Source organism: Ostrinia furnacalis, unplaced genomic scaffold, assembly GCF_004193835.3.
Source record: "Ostrinia furnacalis isolate ACB-3 unplaced genomic scaffold, ASM419383v2 OfSCF1126, whole genome shotgun sequence".
NCBI classification, from domain to species: domain Eukaryota; kingdom Metazoa; phylum Arthropoda; class Insecta; order Lepidoptera; family Crambidae; genus Ostrinia; species Ostrinia furnacalis.
Genome location: NW_021131365.1, coordinates 761640 through 785927, shown reverse-complemented (window position 1 = coordinate 785927; position 24288 = coordinate 761640). Strand labels below are relative to the sequence as shown.

The 24288-nt window shown below is 42.2% G+C and overlaps 3 protein-coding genes across 14 annotated transcripts in view; 2 read left to right on the top strand and 1 right to left on the bottom strand.

Annotated features, from left to right (window-relative positions):
- Positions 1-12304, top strand: part of N (neurogenic locus Notch protein) — a 155196-nt gene extending 142892 nt beyond the window's left edge. For 3 of the 7 annotated variants that reach the window (XM_028302461.1, XM_028302457.1, XM_028302463.1), the window contains 10 exons: positions 584-784; positions 1543-1711; positions 2237-2441; positions 3104-3260; positions 4062-4173; positions 5198-5335; positions 6270-6390; positions 7152-7298; positions 8779-8880; positions 9584-11057. In XM_028302461.1, coding sequence (XP_028158262.1) covers positions 584-784; positions 1543-1711; positions 2237-2441; positions 3104-3260; positions 4062-4173; positions 5198-5335; positions 6270-6390; positions 7152-7298; positions 8779-8880; positions 9584-9777 — 1546 coding nt within the window. In that variant the 3' untranslated portion in view covers positions 9778-11057. Of the gene's footprint in view, positions 1-583; positions 785-1542; positions 1712-2236; positions 2442-3103; positions 3261-4061; positions 4174-5197; positions 5336-6269; positions 6391-7151; positions 7299-8778; positions 8881-9583 lie in introns of all 7 variants that reach the window. The other 4 variants (XM_028302458.1, XM_028302462.1, XM_028302460.1 and 1 more) reach the window with 4 other exon arrangements.
- Positions 12305-13072: 768 nt separating this feature from the next.
- On the top strand, positions 13073-23642 carry LOC114351283 (dopamine receptor 2). 3 transcript variants are annotated; one of them, XM_028302436.1, is made up of 9 exons: positions 13073-13305; positions 13825-14061; positions 15312-15579; positions 18431-18557; positions 19153-19217; positions 19328-19429; positions 19925-20028; positions 20804-21005; positions 23553-23642. In XM_028302436.1, coding segments are annotated over exons 1-8 (1101 nt in total). In that variant the 5' UTR covers positions 13073-13304; the 3' UTR covers positions 21001-21005; positions 23553-23642. The 3 variants fall into 3 exon arrangements, with proteins under 3 accessions (XP_028158237.1, XP_028158236.1, XP_028158235.1); XM_028302435.1 differs by lacking the exons at positions 13073-13305; positions 13825-14061 and adding an exon at positions 14417-14612 and having other exon boundaries at positions 19949-20028; XM_028302434.1 differs by lacking the exons at positions 13073-13305; positions 13825-14061 and adding an exon at positions 14417-14612.
- The window catches only part of LOC114351285 (prion-like-(Q/N-rich) domain-bearing protein 25), a 46244-nt gene continuing 44611 nt past the window's right edge, over positions 22656-24288 (bottom strand). For all 4 annotated transcript variants that reach the window (XM_028302439.1, XM_028302438.1, XM_028302437.1 and 1 more), the window contains exon 8: positions 22656-23719. In XM_028302439.1, coding sequence (XP_028158240.1) covers positions 23555-23719 — 165 coding nt within the window. In that variant the 3' untranslated portion in view covers positions 22656-23554. The remainder of the gene's footprint in view (positions 23720-24288) is intronic.

Below are 24288 nucleotides of genomic sequence, written 5' to 3'. Positions count from 1 at the left end.
CATTTGAGCCATAGAGGACATCCCCTTCTAAATTTCTTCTTCTTATCGTGTCGACAACAAACCAACATAGTGTCAGCCTAAAACTCCGCCACAAGAGTGGCGTTGTAATTAAATCTTCTGAGTGCAGTTGCTGCTAAACATAGGCCTTCCAATGATCGCCTATAGTGACTGGGGTGGTAGCGGTCTGCTTCCAGCGCCTTCCACTACTTTTATGAGGTCGTAGAACGTTTACCCTTCCTATGTATATCTATGATGATTTGCAAATGTGACAAACGCCTGGAAACGCACATCTTACAAATATCTCCGTCCCCGATATTACACTTTGTCCTACTGTGAGGCGAACATTTTAATATAGGATCATAATAGACCATAACTTGTCACTGTGATATTAGGAAATGGGTTCCCAGAACTAGAACAGACCAAATAAAATTATTATAAATTGAAATAAGGGTGAATTGATGTCTTTTAAGTGCTTATTCACGCAATAAATGAAGCTAGTATAATTGGTTCTACTTTTTATCGAAGTCTACGTGGACGAAATCTCAAGCAAAAGCAAAAAAATACATTATCATTTTTCTTCCAGATACGCCCGAGCGGACGCAGCCAAGCGTCTCCTCGACGCAGGAGCAGATGCGAACTCTCAAGACAATACCGGTCGCACGCCGCTTCACGCGGCGGTCGCGGCCGATGCTATGGGAGTCTTCCAGATATTACTGAGGAATAGGGCCACGAACCTCAACGCTCGCATGCATGACGGCACCACGCCGCTCATACTGGCTGCCAGGTAAGATCCTTGTCCAATTTTAGTAATAGCATTGCCCTGGTCAAAACTGTGTGATACGAACTCTCAAGACAATACCGGTCGCACGCGGCGGTCGCGGCCGATGCTATGGGAGTCTTCCAGATATTACTGAGGAATAGGGCCACGAACCTCAACGCTCGCATGCATGACGGCACCACGCCGCTCATACTGGCTGCTAGGTAAGATCCTTGTCCAATCTTAGATAACATTACCCCAGAAAATCTGTCTGATGCGAACTCTCAAGACAATACCGGTCGCACGCCGCTTCACGCGGCGGTCGCTGCCGAATCCCATGGGAGTCTTCCAGTACTTACTGAGGAATAATTAACATCCAATTAGACCCAACTTGGCCTTTACTAATTGGGTCTCATTGGACGTGAAGCCCTAACAGGATTTACATTCTGGAAATCCATATTATGATTTTAAATGGTGAAGATCTTAGAGAAGCTATCGACCATAGTAATTATTGTAAGAAGTTACGTTAAAATAACAATACAGTGACGCTAGAATCCAACCAAAAAATGTCAAAAACAATCCGCCTTTCAGTTCTCTAGCATTTGTAAAAATACATGTTTTTGTATAATTATTTTATGAAACTGTTCGTTTGACTTGGAGTGTCACAAGGTTTTACTCTGTGTCCTTTATTATATCTCTCTGCAGCAACATACCAAAAATTAAGCATTAAGTGCGGCTGTAAATATCTTAGCTGTATAACTTATCTATCAACTTCTTCAACACAGGCTAGCCATAGAGGGCATGGTGGAGGACCTGATCAACGCGGACGCGGATATAAACGCAGCAGACAACAGCGGCAAGACGGCGCTGCACTGGGCCGCCGCCGTCAACAATGTGGACGCAGTCAACGTGTTACTGATGCACGGTGCCAACCGGGACGCGCAGGATGATAAGGTTAGTTCAGAACTTCAGTTCAGGGGTTTCGGATTTACTAGTGTCAGTTTCTACGTGAACTATTAATTGCTCGACAAAAATGGTGCTCTTGATGCACGGCACTAACCTTGATGCACAGGTTGGCAAGGTATCAGCATCGCAGAACACGTCGGTGGCTTTGGATTTACTAAAACTTTTCGGTTTTACTATTAATGTTCAGCAGATACTTAAACGACTTGCCGACTGCTTAGAAAACTTTTTCACGTGTTGCAAATTGTGATGAGAAAATGCTGTGCTTCACAAAATACCTTATATCCCACAAAAAATATGTTCATGTTCGCACTGTCAAAATGTTATCGTATCTCATGTAGAGTTAGAGCCAATATTTTTACTCTCACGCCATACTTTCACAAACTTAACACTTTAGTCAAAGTATGCTAACGATAAATAAGATAGGTACCTACTGGTAATACATTGTTAAATGCAAATTCCATGTTCACATTTTATGTAACTTTGGCCGTGTAATTAATTAAACTAATCCCACAGGACGAGACTCCACTATTCCTTGGGGCTCGCGAGGGCTCCTACGGGGCCTGTCGGGCACTGCTCGACGCGATGGCCAACCGAGAGATCACGGACCACATGGACCGACTGCCCAGAGACGTGGCTCAAGAAAGGATGCATGACGACATCGTCAGGCTGCTGGACGAGCATTGTCCCAGGCCACCGCCGCAGCATCATCACCTTATGCGTGAGTATCAGTCATCATCATGTCAACTAGGACACACTGGGGCCAAATGGAAGATTCAAGAAGATAGCTGAAGGGAGCTGGATGGCTTGGGAGGCTGACGTCCATTGGACTCTGGCTGAAATTATGGCCATGATGAATAGAGTTTATTTAACGTCTATATTTTTTTTCTATTCTATTTCGAAACGTGCGCTTCATGCCAGTATCGCTTTTCACTTTCTCCAAAAGGCTATAGTGGTTTTCCAAAGGTCGCATGTGCGTGCACTTTTCCAACATTTTATAATGCGCAGCCTAAGAGTGAATTTGAGCGTCTTGCCACATGTTGAAGGATCTCCAATTCTAAAAATGCTTTCACCTATTACAATCATAATAATACGACCTGCAAGCTTTCAAGAGGAGAGCATAATTATCTTTACCTTAAAGGCCGGCAACGCACTTGTAACGCCCTGGTCTGCGGGTGTCTATAGGCGAGGGTAATCACTTACCATCAGGTGATCCGTCTGCTCGTTTGCCTCCTGTCACATAAAAAAAAAACATGGTTTGCGACGTAAGCCAATTACACAATAATATCATCTACATACGTTAAAATGAACATTCACGTAATAACTACTGCTTTTAGCATCTACTACATAAAAAACCATACTAACCACCATATTCCTCCACAGCGTCTCCAAACCCACACCCGCAGCTGATCAGCCAGCCCACTGTGATCAGCTCCGCGGCTAAAGGCAAGCCCAAGAAGGCGCGCGCCAAAGCCGGGCCCGACAGCCCACAGGACCAGCTCTACGACAACAACAATCTGCAGCACACGCAGATCAGACGGTGAGTTTATCATCATCAACAAACTCTTTTTTATACGAGGCAAATTTTGGCCTACACTCCTCACTAGACGGACAGATTCCCAAGAAACTATACGGCAACCAGACTGTGGTTTGCCATGATAATATCACACAAGGTCCAGAAAGTTTCACAATAATTTCAGGTTTATGGACGCCTCATGGAAAAATAATTGTCTCTGATTTCGTGCAGCACATGCAAATCTGACCCAAATATCTATATCTGACAATATGGAAATTTAAGGAATATATTGCGTTTTATTCAGATCACATGGTGAGTTACCATAGTAATCCCACCAGGTCTCGATAGACTCAAGAAAATCTTCTTCACCCCTGAAGTTGCCCAACTTCAGAAAGAGGTTTCTGATTGACTTGGAAATGGTTGTGTCTGGTTTCTTGCAGCATTTATGCAGATCAGACGGCGAGTTTAAGAATTCCCGAAAAATTGAAATCTATCGCAATGTGATGCCCAAAATTCTCCTACAATGGAGAAGTTGGTAGACACGTGTGTATATGAAAAATTTATGATGGAACGGACATAGATGTGTAACGGAGATATAATAATAACTTGCAACATAACATAGATGTACAACATACATGAATGTCATCGAGACATTCCAACAGGGTCCCAAATTCTCAATAATGTAGAACTTGTGGAAAGGTGTTTAATTCCTTGTATCATCATTTGTCATATTTGGTTTGGGGAAAAATTACTGTTCTTAAAATTTGGTTCGTGAGCATTTGATTACAAAAAAATAATAATTAAACACTGTGTTCATTGCTACAGGAAGCCGAGTGTAAAAAAGAATAACAAGAAAGTGGCGCAAGAAGTGCCACAGAGCGTTGAGAGCCTGGGCTCTAGCCTCAGTCCAGTTGAATCACCGCTCCAAAATTTACAGGTAACAAACGCCTAATATTATTGTATCTTTTAAAGAAGAATATTGTATCTTTTATTGTGTACTAATGAAACAAAATTATTTTATAACTTACCGCTTTTACGACTTACGTCTTTTACAACTTGTGACTTTTATAACTTACAACTTTTATGACTTACGTCTTTTAGTACGACTTGTGACTTTTATAAATTACAACTTTTATGACTTACGTCTTTTACAACTTGTGACTTTTATAACTTACAACTTTTATGACTTACGTCTTTTACAACTTGTGACTTTTATAACTTACAACTTTTATGACTTACGTCTTTTACAACTTGTGACTTTTATAACTTACAACTTTTATGACTTACGTCTTTTACAACTTGTGACTTTTATAACTTACAACTTTTATGACTTACGTCTTTTACAACTTGTGACTTTTATAACTTACAACTTTTATGACTTACGTCTTTTACAACTTGTGACTTTTATAACTTACAACTTTTATGACTTACGTCTTTTACAACTTGTGACTTTTATAACTTACAACTTTTATGACTTACGTCTTTTACAACTTGTGACTTTTATAACTTACAACTTTTATGACTTACGTCTTTTACAACTTGTGACTTTTATAACTTACAACTTTTATGACTTACGTCTTTTACAACTTGTGACTTTTATAACTTACAACTTTTATGACTTACGTCTTTTACAACTTGTGACTTTTATAACTTACAACTTTTATGACTTACGTCTTTTACAACTTGTGACTTTTATAACTTACAACTTTTATGACTTACGTCTTTTACGACTTGTGACTTTTATAACTTACAACTTTTATGACTTACGTCTTTTACGACTTGTGACTTTTATAACTTACAACTTTTATGACGTACATCTTTTAAAGGAAGAAAAAATATTTATTTGGTACTAAATTGTGACTTTTATAACTTACAACTTTTATGACTTACGGCTTTTACGACTTATGACTTTTACCACTTACGACGTTAACGACTTCCATAGCCATGCTAACGGTCCGAAGTGTTTGCAGGACTTGCCGTCGCCGTACGACGCGACGTCGCTGTACTCGAACACGATGGCGCAGTTCGCAGGCATGGAGCAGCTCGTGCAGCACAAGCAGCCGCCCAGCTATGAGGACTGTGTCAAGGTAGCATATCCCGTAAGCGAACAAACATTACTGCATGGGAGTGTGTGTCTTATGTCTAGGGTGATAAGGTGAATATCGTTTAAGTGATCTGCAATTACTGCATGCGACTATGTGCTCTATTTGATGGCAATTAAAGTAGGTCGTATGTAAGGCATCAGCTGAGCCTAGTTATGAGGACTGTGTCAAGGTAGAATATCCCGTAAGCGAACTGTCATTACTGCATGGGAGTGTGTGTCTTATAAACAGGTGGTTAAGGTGGATTTTCATATGAGCAATCGGTAGATTTTGCATGGGGGTGTGAGCTCTATGTATTAGCAGTCAAGAAAGCTGATCTCATGAGCGATCTGCTTGCAAATGTGTATTTTATGTATGGACAGTGGACACTGTACCTTATCTCGTGAATAGCCAGTGACCTCTACACTCTATAATTATGAGAGTGTGAACTTAACTCTTGAAATGGCAGCCAATTCAGCTCGTGTCTAAAGTAGCAGGCGCCTAGTTAAGTATGAGGAACTGAGGACTGTGTCAAGGGAGCCTATTAGCTCATTCAGTCATTCTATGACTATTGCATGCGATTGGTCAATGTACTTTTTTCAATGTCAATTGAAAAAAAAAAGTACTGTCAGCTAAGGTAGCTAAATGGCTGATCCCGTGAGCGAACTATGTCTACTGCATGCGAATATTATGTATCTCTATAGTCACTGACTACTGTGTGACTGAGTTTGTTACACTGTTTCTTCTCAGCACAGACCTATATTATTTTGTCTTAAAGCAGAGGTAGGGTTAATACAGGGACGTTTATAAGCGTCTTTTAAAAATAATTGTCATGACTTTTTGATGATTCTCAAGGCAACCCATTATGAGGGTTTGTCGCATACATTGCCACCATAATTTGAACCCTAACAGCTTGTCATAAGGTCGTACTAATGAAGATTATCTTCCACAGACGGGTCAGACGCTGCACCAGTCGTACGGCGGCGGCGCGCTGGGCGCGTCGTTGTCGCCGCCCTACTCGAACCACTCGCCCACGCACAGCAACCATACTACGTCACCGCACGCGTATCTAGGTGAGTTATAGTCATCATCATTATCATCATCCTCACTTTCCTTATCATCTTTATTATCAGCAACATTTACATCATTATTGTCATCAATCATAGGACTTCCAGGACAGCCGAGCCGTAGAAGCGGTTAATGAATCCGAATTTCCTCGGGTCTTTTTTTAGCTGAAGATAATGTCGTTAATAAGATTTTCAACGAATATTTTTCTTCCTCTACGCCTTTTCTCATTTCATTTGAGACTGACCTTCTAAGGCACCAATTTTTCAACGAATATTTATGAGGTCCAAAATTAAAGAGGACTACCGCATTTGGATTCAACTAGCTAGGGCTGCTAGACGACTCATCCTGTGGTCCACACCTCGTGACCTTTCAGCGCTCACCAGTTGGCAACATGACTTCATTCGTTAGTTATGCAAACTGCTGACACATTATAATATAATGGGATATTATCCCTGGGCTATTTTAGCTAGTGATCAACAACGGGACTAATCCCACCTCTCTTCTCCATCACTGCAAGTCCTGTATAGCCAGGACCTTTATTTTAGCCTCCACTGAAACCCAATCAGCAGCTACGGGCACAAGCTCATAGCTACTAATTACCTAGATCCCACACAGAATATAATACTTCTTCCGACGGCATATTTATGAAGAAGACGTAAGTAGAACTGTGTCCCCCGCTCAGTCATTATTTACATCATACACCTACAACAAAAGAAGACTAGTTCTAACCACTTGTTCAAGAAGACTAACTAGTTCTGTTTTCCAGGGTCCCCCTCGCCAGGCAAGTCGCGGCCGTCGCTGCCGACGTCGCCGGCGCACATGGCTGCACTACGCCACTCGCACCACCACTCGCACCACCTCGACGCGGCTGCCTCTGCCACCGCCGCTGCTTACTCGGCGCTCGCGCATTTAGGTAAGCTTGCACCATAGATGCACCACTTCGACGTGGCTGCCTACTCGGCGCACGCGCATTTAGGTGAGCTCGCACCATAGATGCACCACTCGCACCACCACTCGCATCATCTCGACGCCGCCGCCTCCGCCACCGCGGCTGCATACTCGGCGCTGGCGCATTTAGGTAAGCTCGCGCATTTAGGTAAGCTCGCGCATTTAGGTAAGCTCGCGCATTTAGGTAAGCTCGCGCATTTAGGTAAGCTCGCGCATTTAGGTAAGCTCGCGCATTTAGATAAGCTCGCGCATTTAGGTAAGTTCGCGCATTTAGGTAAGCTCGCGCATTTAGGTGAGCTCGTGCATTTAGGTAAGCTCGCGCATTTAGGTAAGCTCGCGCATTTAGGTAAGCTCGCGCATTTAGGTAAGCTCGCGCATTTAGGTAAGCTCGCACCATAGATGCACCACCTCGCACCATCTTGGCGCCGCCGCCCCTTACTTGACACTCGCTCATTTAGGTAAGCTCGCACCATAGATGCACTACCCGGCACCATCTTGGCGCTGCCGCTACTCGGCGCACGCGCATTTAGGTAAGCTCGCACCATAGATGCCCCACTCGCACCACTTCGACGCCGCCGCCTCCGCCACCGCCGCCGCCTACTTGGCGCTCGCGCATTTAGGTAAGCTCGCGCATTTAGGTAAGCTCGCGCATTTAGGTAAGCTCGCGCATTTAGGTAAGCTCGCGCATTTAGGTAAGCTCGCGCATTTAGGTAAGCTCGCGCATTTAGGTAAGCTCGCACCATAGATGCACTACCCGGCACCATCGTGGCGCTGCCGCTACTCGGCGCACGCGCATTTAGGTAAGCTCGCACCATAGATGTACCACTCGCACCACCTCGACGCGGCTGCCTCCGCCACCGCCGCCGCCTACTCGGTGCTCGCGCATTTAGGTAAGCTCGCCCCATAGATGCGCCACTCGCACCACCACTCGCACCACCTCGACGCGGCTGCCTCCGCCACCGCCGCCTCCTACTCGGCGCTGGCGCATTTAGGCAAGCTCGCACCATAGATGCGCCACTCGCACCACCACCAATTGTCAGAGGTAATAATAATGAATGAAAAAGACGAAAGGATAAATGGGAGACTGGTATTTTGAGGAAATCCCATAGATGATGAATGAACGGACGAATTAATGAAACGTTTTTGGATTCAAGTCTTCAGTGAATTTTATTATTTACAAAAACGTCTAGTCACATAACCGATCGATAAAATAGTGTGAATAAATGGTTTCATACACAACGTTGCATTTCGCAGAATAAGACGTGCGCTGAAAATGCTAGTAATATAGATGAATAGATATACTTTAATTGCACACCACTCAAAATTTTGGGTCTTCTCTCGGTCTGCTCTCCTTCTATTCTGTTAGGACGATCCTGGTCTTCAACTAACATCGAAAAATAGACTTTCAAATGTGCTTTATTAATGGTAACCTTTAATTTCTCCAGGAGGTAACGGCCAGCACAATCCACAGCTACAGGCGATGATGACGCACGCGGCCGCGCTGGGACAAGTGCAGGGCGCGCAGCATCCCGCGCTCAATAGCCTAAGTAAGTACCTTCAATGGCAAAAACTTCTCATTACCCTTATCAATAACACTTTTAAATACCCTTTACACCATGTACTATCCTCAAACCCAAACAATTTTCAGTACCCTCAACACCAAACACTTCTATGTATCCTCAACACCAGCTGGACACTTCTTAGTGTCCTCAACGCCAAACATTTCGAAGTAGCTTTAAAACCAAACACTTCTTAGTACACTAGACACTTCTCAGTATATTTAACACCAAATACCCCGTATTCATAAACGATGCTTGCTTAAGTGAAGCAGCAAATCGAACGCACAGCGTTGAATAGAGCTCTGTGATTGGTTCGTGTGTCACTCTGTGCGTCCACGCGCATTGGAAGACCTCATAGTAATGTTTTTGAATACGGGCGTTAGTATCCTTAACATTAAACATTTCTAAGTAACCTCAACCCCAAACATTTCAAAGTATCCTCAACAACTGAACAAACACTTCGAAGTGCCCTCATCACTTAATACTTTTGGGTACCCTTAACACCAAACACAGTTATGCATCTTCAACACTAAACACTTTTATGTATAAATAACTGAGTATTGAGTATCTCAATCGACTTGTAGTGTCTATCCTCTGATTACCAGTCGTACTTTGACTGATTTTTATAGTAATTTTATTAGCAAGACTTGTTCAATGTAAAACACATACTAATACATTCCTTCTTCTTCAGGTTTATACGGCAGTTGGGGTCTAGGAGAGACGTTCCCGACCCCATCACCAGAATCCCCAGACCACTGGTCGTCACCGTCACCACAAACGCCTCTGACCCAGTCGCCCCATTCTGACTGGTCCGACCGCGCCGCGTTGTCCCCCAACGAACTACAACAAACTAACAAGGGCGCCACAGAAGCCATCTACATATAATATAAAGTAAGTCTCAGATTGTAAAAACGTGGCTCAAGCCAATAAATTGTACAAAGTTACTAATGATATTAAAACGCACCTTGTATATTTGTTATGAAATGCCATTTTCATTCGGGCACTTAGATTTTATCACGATATCTGACAGGAGTTGGTAAAAAGACGTAACTGCAGTTACGACGTTTGCTGATTTTTTGTATGGCATTGTAGTATGAAGGTGTATGACTCGATAGAAATCTCAAGGTGCTAGCGTGCCGTAGATATAGACTGATATGTACAGCCATGACTCGTAGATGTTACATAGTTTAGCACTAACTATGCACTAACTCAATCTCACACATGACAAGACTTTCGGTGATCCATCGCTTACGCAGGCCTCGTTGTATCGATGGTTGAAATTAAAAAGGACGTAAATGTAATTTTCAGATCTTATGTCATTATTATTATAAATTAAAAAAATAATTATTGTAACCATAACTTTAATACTTTGAATAAAGTAGGTAATTTGGTTTCATACAGAGGCTGTTTTCAGAAATTATTGCAAATGAACGCACCGACATTTTGTAATAAATTTATTGACAATATATCTTGTAATACATGAATTGTTGTTGTTAAATGTTTTTATTGCCTTGTTTATAACTCAGTGTTTTAAATCATTAATTTTAATGGGATTATAATATTTTGCATTTTGAGATTGTTTTTTGTATCTGGAGGGAAATTATTTATGTGTGATTCCGTAGCACCTAGCTAGATCCAGTAATGTTCGTTTGGCAGCACATCTACCTATCACAAAATGTAAATTTCCTCAATTCATTTTGAGCCTTACGCTACAGGCATAAACTTTAAAATGTTTGTATGAAATTCATATATTTTGGTAGGTTGACATGCTGTCGTCTGTACTGTAGTGTATGTAGATTGTTTATACTTGTTTCTAACACCGAGATAATATTGTAATACCAAAATTAATAATTATGAACAATGTATTTTGTTATTATGGCCATTAAACGAAACTGTTTTGTAAAACAAAATCTTTATCAAGAATAATACTTATTCGATGTTAAAAATCTTTGAAAATTTTGTAAGCGAATTAAATAAAATTATATCGGTCTTAGACACAATAGTCTTAGATTTTTAATAGTGAATCTGAACTGAGATTGATGCCTCTTTATTTTAAATGTTTTCTTTTTTATTTGACTGTCTGGAAATTTTAATGAATTTTAATTTATTTCTATTTTATAGGCATCAACCTCAGTTGTAGGTGGTATAGTTAGTGGTTAAAGAAGTTCTAAGTATCTTCCGCTTTTTACTAAGTCATTCCATATTTGCTTCCAAGTAATTCATATTTTATGAGGTGGTTATTTTGCGTAAATCTAATAATCTGAATGGGAAATGATCCAATGTTTATATGATTAGATATTTGAAATTATCAAATAAAAAAAGTATACTCATTCGAATTCCAATAGAGTTACCTAAGAATGCTCACATAACATTCCAAAAAATGTACCACCTCAAGCACAATACGTTTTCTAAAAAGTACGGAAACCGTACTTTAAGATCTCATCATTCCATTATTTCGCTTTAAAACCCTTCCAAATTGTTCTATCGTTAACCTTGGGACCACACTCTATGCTCAATTACGTATTTTAGAACTCCACACTTTGTATGATATTATTTCTAGATTGTTAAGTTGAACTTCTGCCGATGTCGTGGTGTGAAATGCTTACAATATTGTAAATATTACTTTTATTTTTTTTATAATATTTAAATTCGAATGAGAATGATCTTCGTAGTGTTATTCTAGTTTTTAAGGGTTAACTTTATATTTTTTCTGTGTCATCATTACGTGCCAAGGAGCCAATTGTCATCTTCATTTGGAAGAAAAGAACAACACTGAAATGATTGTGTAAAAATATTTTAAATTTCATACATTATTGTAAAAAACGAATTCGTAACGTTATGAAAAAAAAAACATTACCGATACTTTTGGATCTTAAGTTGGTAAATATTATACAATGTAGAAGCATTTTTTCCTAACGTGTTGTGACTTCAAGCAAATTCCGTGATAACTGTATAACTATTAGTTAGAGTAAGTAAGAGTACAGATAAGCGAAACCGCGTGCTTCCTTTAAATGCATTCTCTTTTATATTTAAGCGTACTCAATGGTGTCAAGTAAAAGTACAAATGTTGTATGTAATAATGTTTTGCCTCGATTTTAATTATAATAGAGACGTAAATTTGAGGATATTGTAAGCTGTGAAGAAAGTAAAATGATACAAAATATATTTGATAATATTTTTTTACTAATTTGTTAATTTTTTAAAAATAATTTATAAATTTCAGATACGACCTTTTTCAGTTCGAGGCAAACGTTACAAATTATGTAATTCTGTATATCAAACTTTGATGGATTGTTATAAAGCATACGAAATGGGCACAAAATGTGTGAAAATGTATGATCTTCAATCTCTGCGTGCCTTTAAATTTAGCTGTAAGTGTAGGGACGTTTTGTAATTTAAACTATTCAGCATAGTTTAGAAGATCAATTAGTTTTAGATTCCTGTAAATACATTTTATCATTATTTTTATGAAATGCATTTCTTTGTAAGATTCTGAAACTTGAGGAGAATGAACTTTTAAATATTTCCCCTTAACTGACAATAAAGGAATAAAATTAAATGGGTTGTTTTTATCATCAATATTACACTCCTATTATAGAATAAGCATTTCAACATTGATCAACAGGCAAAGAACTAAGTAGAACTTGCCAGGCAAAATTATTATAGTACGTTACGTAGTGCTTTATTGTTAAATCAGTATCTGAGTAAGATCCTACTTTGTCGAAAATAATGATTAAATTTTGTAAGCCAGGTGCGAGCATCACATACGCGACTATCAATCAAATAGTCCTACCTACTGTAATATTGTATGGATATTGGAAAAGAATCAGGACAAACATGTCCGTTGACCTATTACCCTAATTTGCTTGGTACCAACGGTAGCTGACACAAATCACAAGTTCATAGAACATTGTCCAAGTTGAACACTGTACATACTGAAACTTCACTGTGGTTGAAATCTTACATTAGTTAATATTTTGTAATAAAAAATATAGATGACTGTGCGTTCGAATTAAATTTACTTAGTCTTATTTAAAAAAAATACTTAATTTAGTCTATGGTACAAAGTGAGTTTATTAAAATATTGAGAACGTTAGGGTACAAGTAAATTTATTTTGACGGAAAAGGACGTTTAGTAAAAATTACCTACCCTCATAAAATATTTTCGTGTTTGCGCTTCGTAGCAGTTATTAAAAACATTCAGCAAGTTTGTGTTATTACACCAGTTTTCCTTTTTAATTAATTTACAATGTTTTGTTATGAATTAATGTTTATTTTGTGAAAGTCTTTGAGTGAAAGTGAATAAAAATAAAAAAAACATTATGGATCTTAGTGAAATGAATGTGGAGTACTTAGTATTACCGTGACTAAAGTGAACGGATTGTTTATTGGTTGACAAGAGGTTTTAAATTAGTAAGTACGAAGTTTATTTAATTAAAGCAGCATTAATAACTAAGTTTTGGTTTAATAATAATAATTATGAAAGTTCCGACCGACGATCTTATAAAGGTAGCGGGAAGGCGCTGGATGTAAGCCGCCACCAACCGGCCATTGTGGAAATCATTGGGGGAGGCCTATGTTCAGCATTAGACGTCCTATGGCTGAAATGATGATGATTATGATTATGAAGATTCAATAAACACGAGAAATATCTAATCTTCTTTATTTAAAGTCATCTAAGTAATTAACAAAACTAAATATCAAGGCATTGCAATGCGGGACGACTAATCCCTCAACTAGGGTCGCCAGATGTCTGAGATTTACAAGGTTCCGTACCTTATCTATTAAACAGTGTAGCCCAAAAAGTAGTAGGTAAGTTTTTTTTTTCAAAATATTTTTGTTGGACTTACTTTTTGCTTATTAGTGTTCTAGCTATGGTTCTAGTCCCGTTGCACACCCACATTTGGCAACCTAAGCATTTCCCATTTCTAGTGACGACAATAAGCACGCGCGGCGAAGTCGGAGCGTCATGGCTGGTCGCAGCAGCAGCCATGGGCATCGTCACAGCGACCACCCTCGCTGGTAACGGCGCTGTGCTGGCTGCCTTGAAGCGGGCTCAGCGGTCGCCAGCGCACTACCCGCTGGCCAGTCTTGCAGCAGCTGACCTGCTGGTAGGAGCCTTCGTGCTGCCGATCGCTGCGGCGAGGGAGCTCTTTGTCTTCCATCTTAGTGAGTTTTTAGATATTGTTATACTACTACTATTAATGTAAAACCACAAATACCGTGGTGAAGTCGGAGCATCATGGCTGGTCGCTGCAGCAGCCATGGGCATCGTCACAGCGACCACGCTCGCTGGTAACGGCGCTGTGCTGGCTGCCTTGAAGCGGGCTCAGCGGTCGCCAGCGCACTACCCGCTGGCCAGTCTAGCAGCAGCTGACCTGCTAGTAGGAGCCTTCGTGTTGCCGATCGCTGCGGCGAGGGAGCTCTTTGTCTTCCATCTTAGTGAGTTTTATTTTAGATATTGTTATAATACTAACTATTAATGTAAAACTATAAACACCGCGGCGAAGTCGGCGCGTCATGGCTGGTCGCAGCAGCAGCCATGGGCATCGTCACAGCGACCACGCTCGCTGGTAACGGCGCTGTGCTGGCAGCCTTGAAGCGGGCTCAGCGGTCCCCAGCGCATTACCCGCTGGCCAGTCTAGCAGCAGCTGACCTGCTGGTAGGAGCCTTCGTGCTGCCGATCGCTGCGGCGAGGGAGCTCTTTGTCTTCCATCTTAGTGAGTTTTATTTAGATATTGTTATACTACTACTATTAATGTAAAACCACAAATACCGTGGTGAAGTCGGAGCGTCATGGCTGGTCGCAGCAGCAGCCATGGGCATCGTAACAGCGACCACGCTCGCTGGTAACGGCGCTGTGCTGGCTGCCTTGAAGCGGGCGCAGCGGTCGCCAGCGCATTACCCGCTGGCCAGTCTAGCAGCAGCTGACCTGCTGGTAGGAGCCTTCGTGCTGCCGATCGCTGCGGCGAGGGAGCTCTTTGTCTTCCATATTAGTGAGTTTTATTTAGATATTGTTATAATACTAACTATTAATGTAAAACTATAAACACCGCGGCGAAGTCGGAGAGTCATGGCTGGTCGCAGCAGCAGCCATGGGCATCGTCACAGCTACTAGCCTTAATAAGTTAATCAATAAAGTAATTTTCTATTAATTTTAATACAAAAGCTATTGGAAACGCACTAAGGCCCATAATATTTTGATCATTCTCAAGCACACATCAGATCTAAATATTTTAGTTAGACAAATTACAGCTTTCAATATTGTGTTTGAAATTTTGAATCGACTGTTGAGCTTCGTTTTTATAGTAGGTACTCACTACCTGACCTACTTGTAGCTTACTTATAAATACAATTAGGTACCTAAAAAGAAGTTTCAACATTTTCATTCATCCTCTACTTACAAATAATTGTTACAGACTGGGCCATCTGCTCCTGCTGGAGCACCTTAGACGTGCTCTGCTGCACCGCGTCCATCCTCTCCCTATGTGCGCTAGGCTGGGAGCGCTGGCGAGGCATCACGGCGCCGCTGTCCCGCGCGCGGCGAGCCCGGCAGGCGCGCTTGTATGCCGTCCTGGTGTGGCCCGTCGCGGCCGCCGTGGCCGCGCCCACCGCCTTCATACCCTCGCCGAAGCACTTCCACCCCGGAGAGGCGGCCAAGGCTTGCACCGTCAACACCAACGTCGGGTGAGTAGGAGACGAGGCGGAGTGACAGTGACAGTGACAGTGACAGAAACAACGACAATGAGAGAAAGAGAAAAAGGGATAGAAAGAGAGAAAGAATCTTCATTGTCATTCTCGGTTGGAGTAGGTAGGAACTTTAGTAGTATCATCCCATCGCCTCGAGCACCAGTAGTCGGCGCCGCTGTCCAGGCTGGGCAGGCGCGCTTGTATGCCATCCTGGTGTGGCCCGTCGCGGCCGCCGTGGCCGCGCCCACCGCCTTCATACCCTCGCCGAGGCACTTCCACGCGGGGGAGGCGGCCAAGGCCTGCACCGTCAACACCAACGTCGGGTGAGTGCGGACGGACGGAGAGACGGACAGACGGACAGACGGACAGACAGACAGACGGACCGGACAGACGGAGAAAGAAATAGAAAGTGAGAGAAAGAAAAAAGAAGAGAAAAAAGGAGAGAGAGAGAGAGAGGAGAAAGAAAGAGAGAGAAAGAAAAGGAGTGTGAGAGAGAGAGAAAGAAAGAGAAAGAGAGAGAGATAGTAAGAGCGAGAACGTGAAAAGAAGTAGGTATCTTCATTGTCACTACCTATCGGCTGGAGTAGGTAGGTACTTTGGTAGTAGTGTCTTCCTGATGACGTCACAGCACCAGCATCACGAGCCCCAGTAGTCGGCGCCGCTGTCCCGAGCGGCGAGCCCGGCAGGCGCGCTTGTATGCCATCCTGGTGTGGCCCGTCGCGGCCGCCGTGGCCGCGCCCACCGCCTTCATACCCTCGCCGAGGCACTTCCACGCGGGAGAGGCGGCTAAGGCTTGCACCGTCAATACCAACGTCGGGTGAGTGGGGAGACGGACGGAGACGGGCGGAGACGGACGGAGACGGGCGGAGACGGACGGAGACAGAGACGGAGAGACGGAGAAAAAGAGAGTGGGCAATAGAGTCAGAAAGAAAGTAAGAAAGAGAGAGTGTGAGAGAGAAAGGGAGAGTGAAAGAGAAAGAGATGCTTCCTCATGATACCACGTCATAGCATCGCAACCAGTGAAAAAGAGAAAGAGATAGAAGTAGTAGGTAATATCGTCATTGTCAATATTGGCTGGAGTACATAGGTAGGTACTTTAGTAGTATCTTCCTGATGATGTCATAGCACCAGCATCACCTCGAACACCAGTAGTCGACGCCGCTGTCGAGATGAAGAGACAGAGAGAAAGAAAGAGAGAGAGAAAGAGAGAAAGAGAAAGACAGAGAGAGCGAGAGTGAGATAGGTACTTTAGTAGTTGTGTCTTCCTGATGACGTCACAGCACCAGCATCGCCTCGAGCGCCAGTAGTCGGCGCCGCTGTCCCGCGCGCGCGAGCCCGGCAGGCGCGCTTGTATGCCGTCCTGGTGTGGCCCGTCGCGGCCGCCGTGGCCGCGCCCACCGCCTTCATACCCTCGCCGCGGCACTTCCACGCGGGGGAGGCGGCCAAGGCCTGCACTGTTAACACCAACGTCGGGTGAGTGGAGACGGGCTGAGACGGACGGAGACGGCGGAGACGGAGACGGAGACGGAGACGGAGACGGAGACGGAGACGGAGACGGAGACGGAGACGGAGACGGAGACGGAGACGGAGACGGAGACGGAAATGGAGACGGAGAAAGAGAAGGAGGAGAGAAAGAGAGAGAAGGAATGAGGGAGTGAGAGAGAGAAAGTATGAAATAGAGAGAAAGAAACAGTGTGAGCGAGAAAGAGAGAGAAAGAGCGAAAGAGTGAGAAAGAGAGAGAAAGAAAGAGAGATAAAGAAAGAGAGATAAAGAAACACACTGAGGGAGAGAGATAGAGAGAGAAAGAAAAAAAAGAAAATTAAAAAACAGAAAGAAAGAGAGAGCGAGAGTGATATAGTCACTTTAGTAGTGGTGTCTTCCTGATGACATCACAGCACCAGCATCGCCTCGAGCCCCAGCAGTCGGCGCCGCTGTCCCGCGCGCGCGAGCCCGGCAGGCGCGCTTGTATGCCGTCCTGGTGTGGCCCGTCGCGGCCGCCGTGGCCGCGCCCACCGCCTTCATACCCTCGCCGCGGCACTTCCACGCGGGAGAGGCGGCCAAGGCTTGCACTGTTAACACCAACGTCGGGTGAGTGCGGAGACGAGGCGGAGAGACGGACAGACGGACAGACGGACAGACGGNGACAGGGACAGGGACAGGGACAGGGACAGGGACAGGGACAGGGACAGGGACAGGGACAGGGACAGGGACAAGTAAAATCTTCATTGTCACTGTCGGCTGGAGTAGGTAGGTACTATAGTAGTATCTTCCTGATGACGTCACAGAATCAGCATCCCCTTGAGCACCAGAAAGCCAGAGAAGCCACGTGGTAGTATCGTGATTCTCATGCTAGGAGGTAAATATCTAATCTGGAGGGAATCCCTAGGCCTACATACCTACACCCTTCCTTGCATTGCGCAGCCCTTCTGAGAGATATCTCCGAAGGGATGCGCGATGCCGCAACAAGGGCTTCCGCGGAAGACCAGCTGCTTGACATGCTCTTACGATCACGTATCTATACTAATATTATAAAGAGGTAAAGTTTGAGTGTTTGTATATTTTTGTTAAATTGTAAGGGGTAATCTTGGATCTACTGAACCGATTTTAAAAATTATTTTACCAATAGAACGCCATATTATTGCTGAGTGTCATAGGTTAAAAAACCGAAAAATTCCACGTGAGCGAAGCCGCGGGCGAAAAGCTAGTTATTTATAAAGTGCTCACTGTGTTCAATAAAGTCCATTTAATTCTATTCTATTCTTTTTTATTGTTTTATCCCCGTAAAGTATGTGCTAGTTACAAATTTAGTTTCGGTTTCAGTCTGAAGATGATCGTCCCTTGTTTCAGTTACGTGTTCTTCAGCACGTCGTTCTCGTTCTACTTGCCAGCGAGCGTGATGGTGACCCTGTACGCCAGGATCCTGTATGCGCTGGCCTCCCCACCCACCATCAGGGCGCATAGAGGACGCTCGCCGGTAAGTAACAAACTGTCGACATTAATGATAACTACACAAATTGTTGACATTCCTCGCATTAGCGCACATTAGCATCAGCTCGCACTAAACGTTCCCTAATCCAGAGTAAATACAAATGAGTAGGTCATCTTCTTAGAAACGCACCGAGCGCGGTTTGTATGTGAGCGCGCCAATACGTATGCTGCGCGCACGCACACACTGACACAATTCGGCGCAACTCCCCCCGCTAATCCACGCTAAATTTTAGTGCGTTTCTATGAAGATTACCTACTCATTTGTATTTACTCTGCCTAATCCTTTTTTAATGCGAACGAACAGCTAGAGACTACAATTCAGTGTCTGCTGATTCTTTCCTTAAGTCTATAATCCGGGTTCTCTTCTATTGCATCTCACGTAACATCAGGCAATACCTTAACTAGGTCACTAAGTTATAAGCACAATATGTATAAGTGTAAGACCTTATGTACACTTAGTATGCAAATAAACGATTTGAATTTGAATTTGATTGCGGTTTTCAGCATTAAAATGATGCTTGCTCAAGTCCTTGATAACAAAGAATGACTTCATTTTACCTTCTTTTGTTGGTTCTTTTCAGACTAAACCAGAACCACCGAAAACTACCACACCACTTGAGACGATTAAAGTCCAAAAAACATTAGTGTAAGTTACACCTTAAAAATCTATTTTGATAATAGAAAATTCCTTAAAAGCAGGTCAAGTTATGACTGTTGTAGGGTAAATTAAAGATTACTTATTAATTTATTCCACAGATTTACCTCTCCAAAAGGCTGCCACCTGAATGTGCCAAGTGACAAAACAGACGCAAAATGTCCCGCGCCGGCATCGCCAAAAAACAAAGCTTTCTCTTCATCGTAAGGATACAATTTTGTTTAAATTATTTTATAGCATACAGTTTCATAAAAGCTTTAAAGCACCCACTTTATAACAGTGTCCTAAGCATAAATTTTAATGCTAAGTGTCAGTTTAAAAAACCTTTGAAGTTTTCTATTGTTACTGCAGTTTAAGCTGCAGGGTTAACGTTTACCTATACTAAAGATCCGTGACTAACAGGGCTGCACCAACTTATTTTATAACGATAACCGATGTATTGTGTATGAAATTTGACAGACTTTTGACGTTTGTTAAAGTTAAAGTAAGATGGTGCAATCCAGCCTAAAACTACTACATTAGCCTTTAGAAACTTCACGAGCAATCAAGTCTTCGTAAACGTCACAGGTACGAAGTCACTTACATTTTAGCTGCTGCTTACAGACAAATATAAGTAGCAGTAGAGTTAAAGATAATGCTTTTTAATTAGGTAGGTAATTGTGTATTGTGTTAAAGAATAATTTGTGTAATATTTCCAGGGACGGCATAATCTCTCGCCAAAGGCGCGCCACTCGCACCATAGTGATGCTCATGACCCTGTTCCTGGTGTGCTGGACTCCTTTCTTCGTGATGCTTCCAGTGGGTAAGTTCATTTTTCATATTTGTAGGTCTTGGACCATATAGGTATTGATCAAATAAATGTTACCTATGTGAACCAAATGTGAACAGAATAGTATTGCCCCCACTTTCCCTTGCATTTTGTAGAAGGCGACTAAGGGAGAATGCTAATTTGTGAATATATTTTGTGTATTATTTGTATGTATTATTTTGGTTTAAATTGTATGCCTTTTGTTATCATTTATTTCTTTAGTGTCGACACCGCCTTCCGCTTCATATTTGTTTCAAGTAACTGTCCTCACCAAAGTTGTCTGGAAGAGATCGCTTCATAGCGATAACACCGCCTAATTGTACCTTGTGTGTTCCTTTTCTTTCTGTTATGCTATTTGTTTGGTGTGCAATAAAGTGTATTTATTATTATTATCAGGCCTCCCTCAAAAGATAAAGTAAGATGGTGCAACCCAGCCTAAGAGTGTTAGACCCTAACCTACTCTCAGATTAACCGTTTGGCCAGCGTGATGAGTAAAGGCCAAATTCTCCATTTGCCTCTAATAAATTAGAGAGGGCATGCTACTGCGTTGGAGAATACATTACTTGATAACGATGCTGATGAGCAAATACTTTCCCAGATTCATGATGATTGCGCCAGGGGGCAATAGAAGTTCTTTCTTATGGGTATTTTCTGCTGCACAGCATGTTGATTATTTTATTTGGTTTTTGAACTTAGGATAAGTGAATAAGGTTTAAATTATGATGAATATTTATTTACGGGACCTTATAGTATTAAATTTTCTTTCCAGACTCACTATGCGAGTGCGTGAGGGACGTGACCTGGCTATGGTGTACATGGCTGGGCTACGCCAACTCGGCGCTGAACCCGCTCGTCTACGCGGCCGCGTCGCCCAGTGTGCGGCAGGCCTTACACAAGTCACTCACTACTTCAAGTTCGACTAGAAATACAGACGTGCAGCTGTCGCCTAGTGCGCGCAGGCCCTAAGCTAAGTAAGTCGTACGTTTGTGAATACATAATTCTCTTTGTTATGAACCCACTCGTGTACGCCGCCGCGTCGCCCAGCGTGCGGCAGGCCTTACACAAGTCGCTGACTACTTCAAACTCGACTAGAAACACAGATGTGCAGCTGTCGCCTAGTGCGCGCAGGCCCTAAGCTAAGTAAGTCGTACGTTTGTGACTAGACTCTAACTAATAAAACTTACACGCTCGTTGAAAAGTGTTTTAAAGTGACGTTTAGTATGGAAAATTTCATTTAAAACAGTGTTCAACAACTGTGTAACTTTTTATTAGTAAGGGGGTAAGTAATTAACCCGATGATCGTGTACGCCGCCGCGTCGCCCAGCGAGCGGCAGGCCTTACACAAGTCGCTGACTACCTCCAGCTCGACTAGAAACACGGACATGCAGCTGTCGCCTAGTGCGCGCAGGCCCTAAGCTAAGTATGTGCCTAGTGCGTTTGTGATCAGTTCTCTTTAGAACCCGCTCGTGTACGCCGCTGCGTCGCCCAGCGTGCGGCAGGCCTTACACAAGTCGCTGACTACCTCCAGCTCGACTAGGAATACAGATGTGCAGCTATCGCCTAGTGCGCGCAGGCCCTAAGCTAAGTAAGAAAGTAAAGTGTACGGTGTCTGTGTAGGACTTGTAGAAGGTAGGTGGAATGAGACGTCCGTTGTGTTCCAAATCTATATTTGAACTGGTTCGTATTACAGAGACATTCACAAAATATACTTGTCATTATTATTCAGAACTACCTACTTATAATACAAATATTACAGAAAGAAAAGAAAGAAAAATTATTTATTTGACAGCTAAAAAGTACAATAACGAGAGGCAGAAAAAAAAAGAATGTTGCCAAAGAGATCACCCAAGTAAGTGGTGCGTTTGTGACTAGATTCTAACCCCCTTACTAATAAAACTTACACGCTCGTTGAAAAGTGTTTTAAGGTGACGTTTAGTATGGAAATTTCATTTAAAACAGTGTTCAACAACAGTGTAACTTTTTATTAGTAAGGGGGTAAGTAATTAACCCGCTCGTGTACGTCGCCGCGTCGCCCAGCGTGCGGCAGGCCTTACACAAGTCACTCACTACTTCAAGCTCGACTAGGAATACAGATGTGCAGCTGTCGCCTAATGCGCGCAAGCCCTAAACTAAGTAAGTATTGCGTACTGCGTTTATTACTAGTTCCCTTTATTATGAACCCGCTCGTGTACGCCGCCACGTCGCCCAGCGTGCGGCAGGCCTTACACAAGTCGCTCACTACTTCAAGTTCGACTAGGAATACAGATTTGCAGCTGTTCTATCGCCTAGTGGTCGCAGGTCCTAAGTTACGTAAGTAGAGTATTTGCGTGTGCAGGCCCTACATAAGTTATGTAAGATAAGCATGATTATAGTAATTTTTAAAACTTGCCTCCGTGTCCGTGTCACAGACAGGTATTGTAGGAATTTGTTGTAAAACCACTGATCCAGATATATTTCGCTTGTCATCTTAGCCTTTAGGTAAGTACATTATAGGCACAGCTATGAGGTTGTCACATTTAACTACTTTTTGAGTTATAACCACTTTACTTTAGATGTTCTATCTAATACACTCGACATCTAGGTCACAGTGAATTTTAAGTCATCAAATAAAACAATTGACATCGACCAAAATAAATATTCTTTATTTACACAATATTTCATTGTTTGTGTACACTTCTTTGGCATAAAATCTACCCATACACTTTGCTCTTACAAACAGACGGTTTAAATTGCACTCAAAATACTGATCTACGACGGAAGAGATTGATAAATATCTACACCTATTTAAAATTTACATTTTAACAACAATAATAACATTATTTACAAACTTAGGATAAAATTTGAAAACTATTAACAATTAACAACCTAGGATCTACGAAACGTACAGAATATTTGTAAAATAATTAACCCCTTTACTAATGAAAACTGGAAATGGACACTAGTTTAAAATTATATCTCCATAAAAATACATAACTTTAAACTAGAGTTCAACGCACGTATTTATTAGTAAAGAGGTCCGTAGCCAGGATTTTAAAAACTCTTTAGAAAGATAACAATTTTAAGTTATTAATAACGACATAATTAATAAACTTATTCAAAAAGAAAATTATACAAAACAACCTCCCATCTTAAGCGCGCAAACCTTATTTATTTTGACGTGGGTAAAAAGGGTACAAATATAAGTAGGTAGTAGAACTTTTGTTCATCAGTAAAAGATTCAGTATGAAAGTTGTTAAAAGTACTTCTTTAGAACTCTAGTCAAAACTCGACCAGTCATTGTTTATTCCTTTCGATACACAGTATCTGATTAGAAATTCTGATTCTGATTCTGCCTAATGAAAAGTTGCAAGGAAGTTCGTTTATTTACTTTAATTTGTATCAAAGTCAATGTTAAGACTTTTTAGGAATATTTTGATCAGGATCATAACTGGTGTTGCAATAATTTTGTGCAACCCTATTTAAAAAATCTGGTAGGCGTATCAAACCTTCTTGCAACTGACATTTTCGCGCGCTTTCAGCGTCAGTGTCTCAAGATGGCGGCGAGCGACAAGATGGCCGCTACATACAATGGCGGGCGGGACAGCGTGCTCGCTCCGCCGAAGTCTCGTGCATCAGGCGAGCAAGTCTTGCACGTGCAGCGGCCGGCGAGGCAGTAACCTGGCTCGTTCTCTTCGGAGACGCATTCCTGGAAGATTGGTTATGGTCAGTACAGCTGGTGGAAGAGGGTCTAAGTTACAGTCAAAGACTGGACACGATTTTGTGGTTATTTGCCTAAGCTTTGAAAAATAGAAAGAATGAAGAATAATTGAATAAGGTACCTAAATATTAGTCGATTGCTGGTTGATCGTTTTATATTATGTAAGTATACGCTTTAATTTGTTTAAATAGGTAAGTGAAATGACTACGATGTTAATATTATTATAAAATATGTTATGATTAGTAATAAGTAAGTAATTGTATGTAAATATTTAAAACAATTTAAAGAAATAAAGTTTTAAGTGATGACCAAAACAGTCAGACAGTTTTGTTTCAACCAAGTGCAATAAAGTTACTGATTGACTTTCATGTTCCTCATATCTTCCCAGAGCCATAGGAATGTTTGGTAGACATATGACGTTAGTTGTTACTACACCTCACGCGATCAACAGAAGACCTCGGTCTTTCTCGTATGCATATCGTATCGTCACACACTGATCCTCACGAGAATAAGGAGAATCACTCAAGTGAAGGAGCTCAGGCACAGTGCTGCGTCCG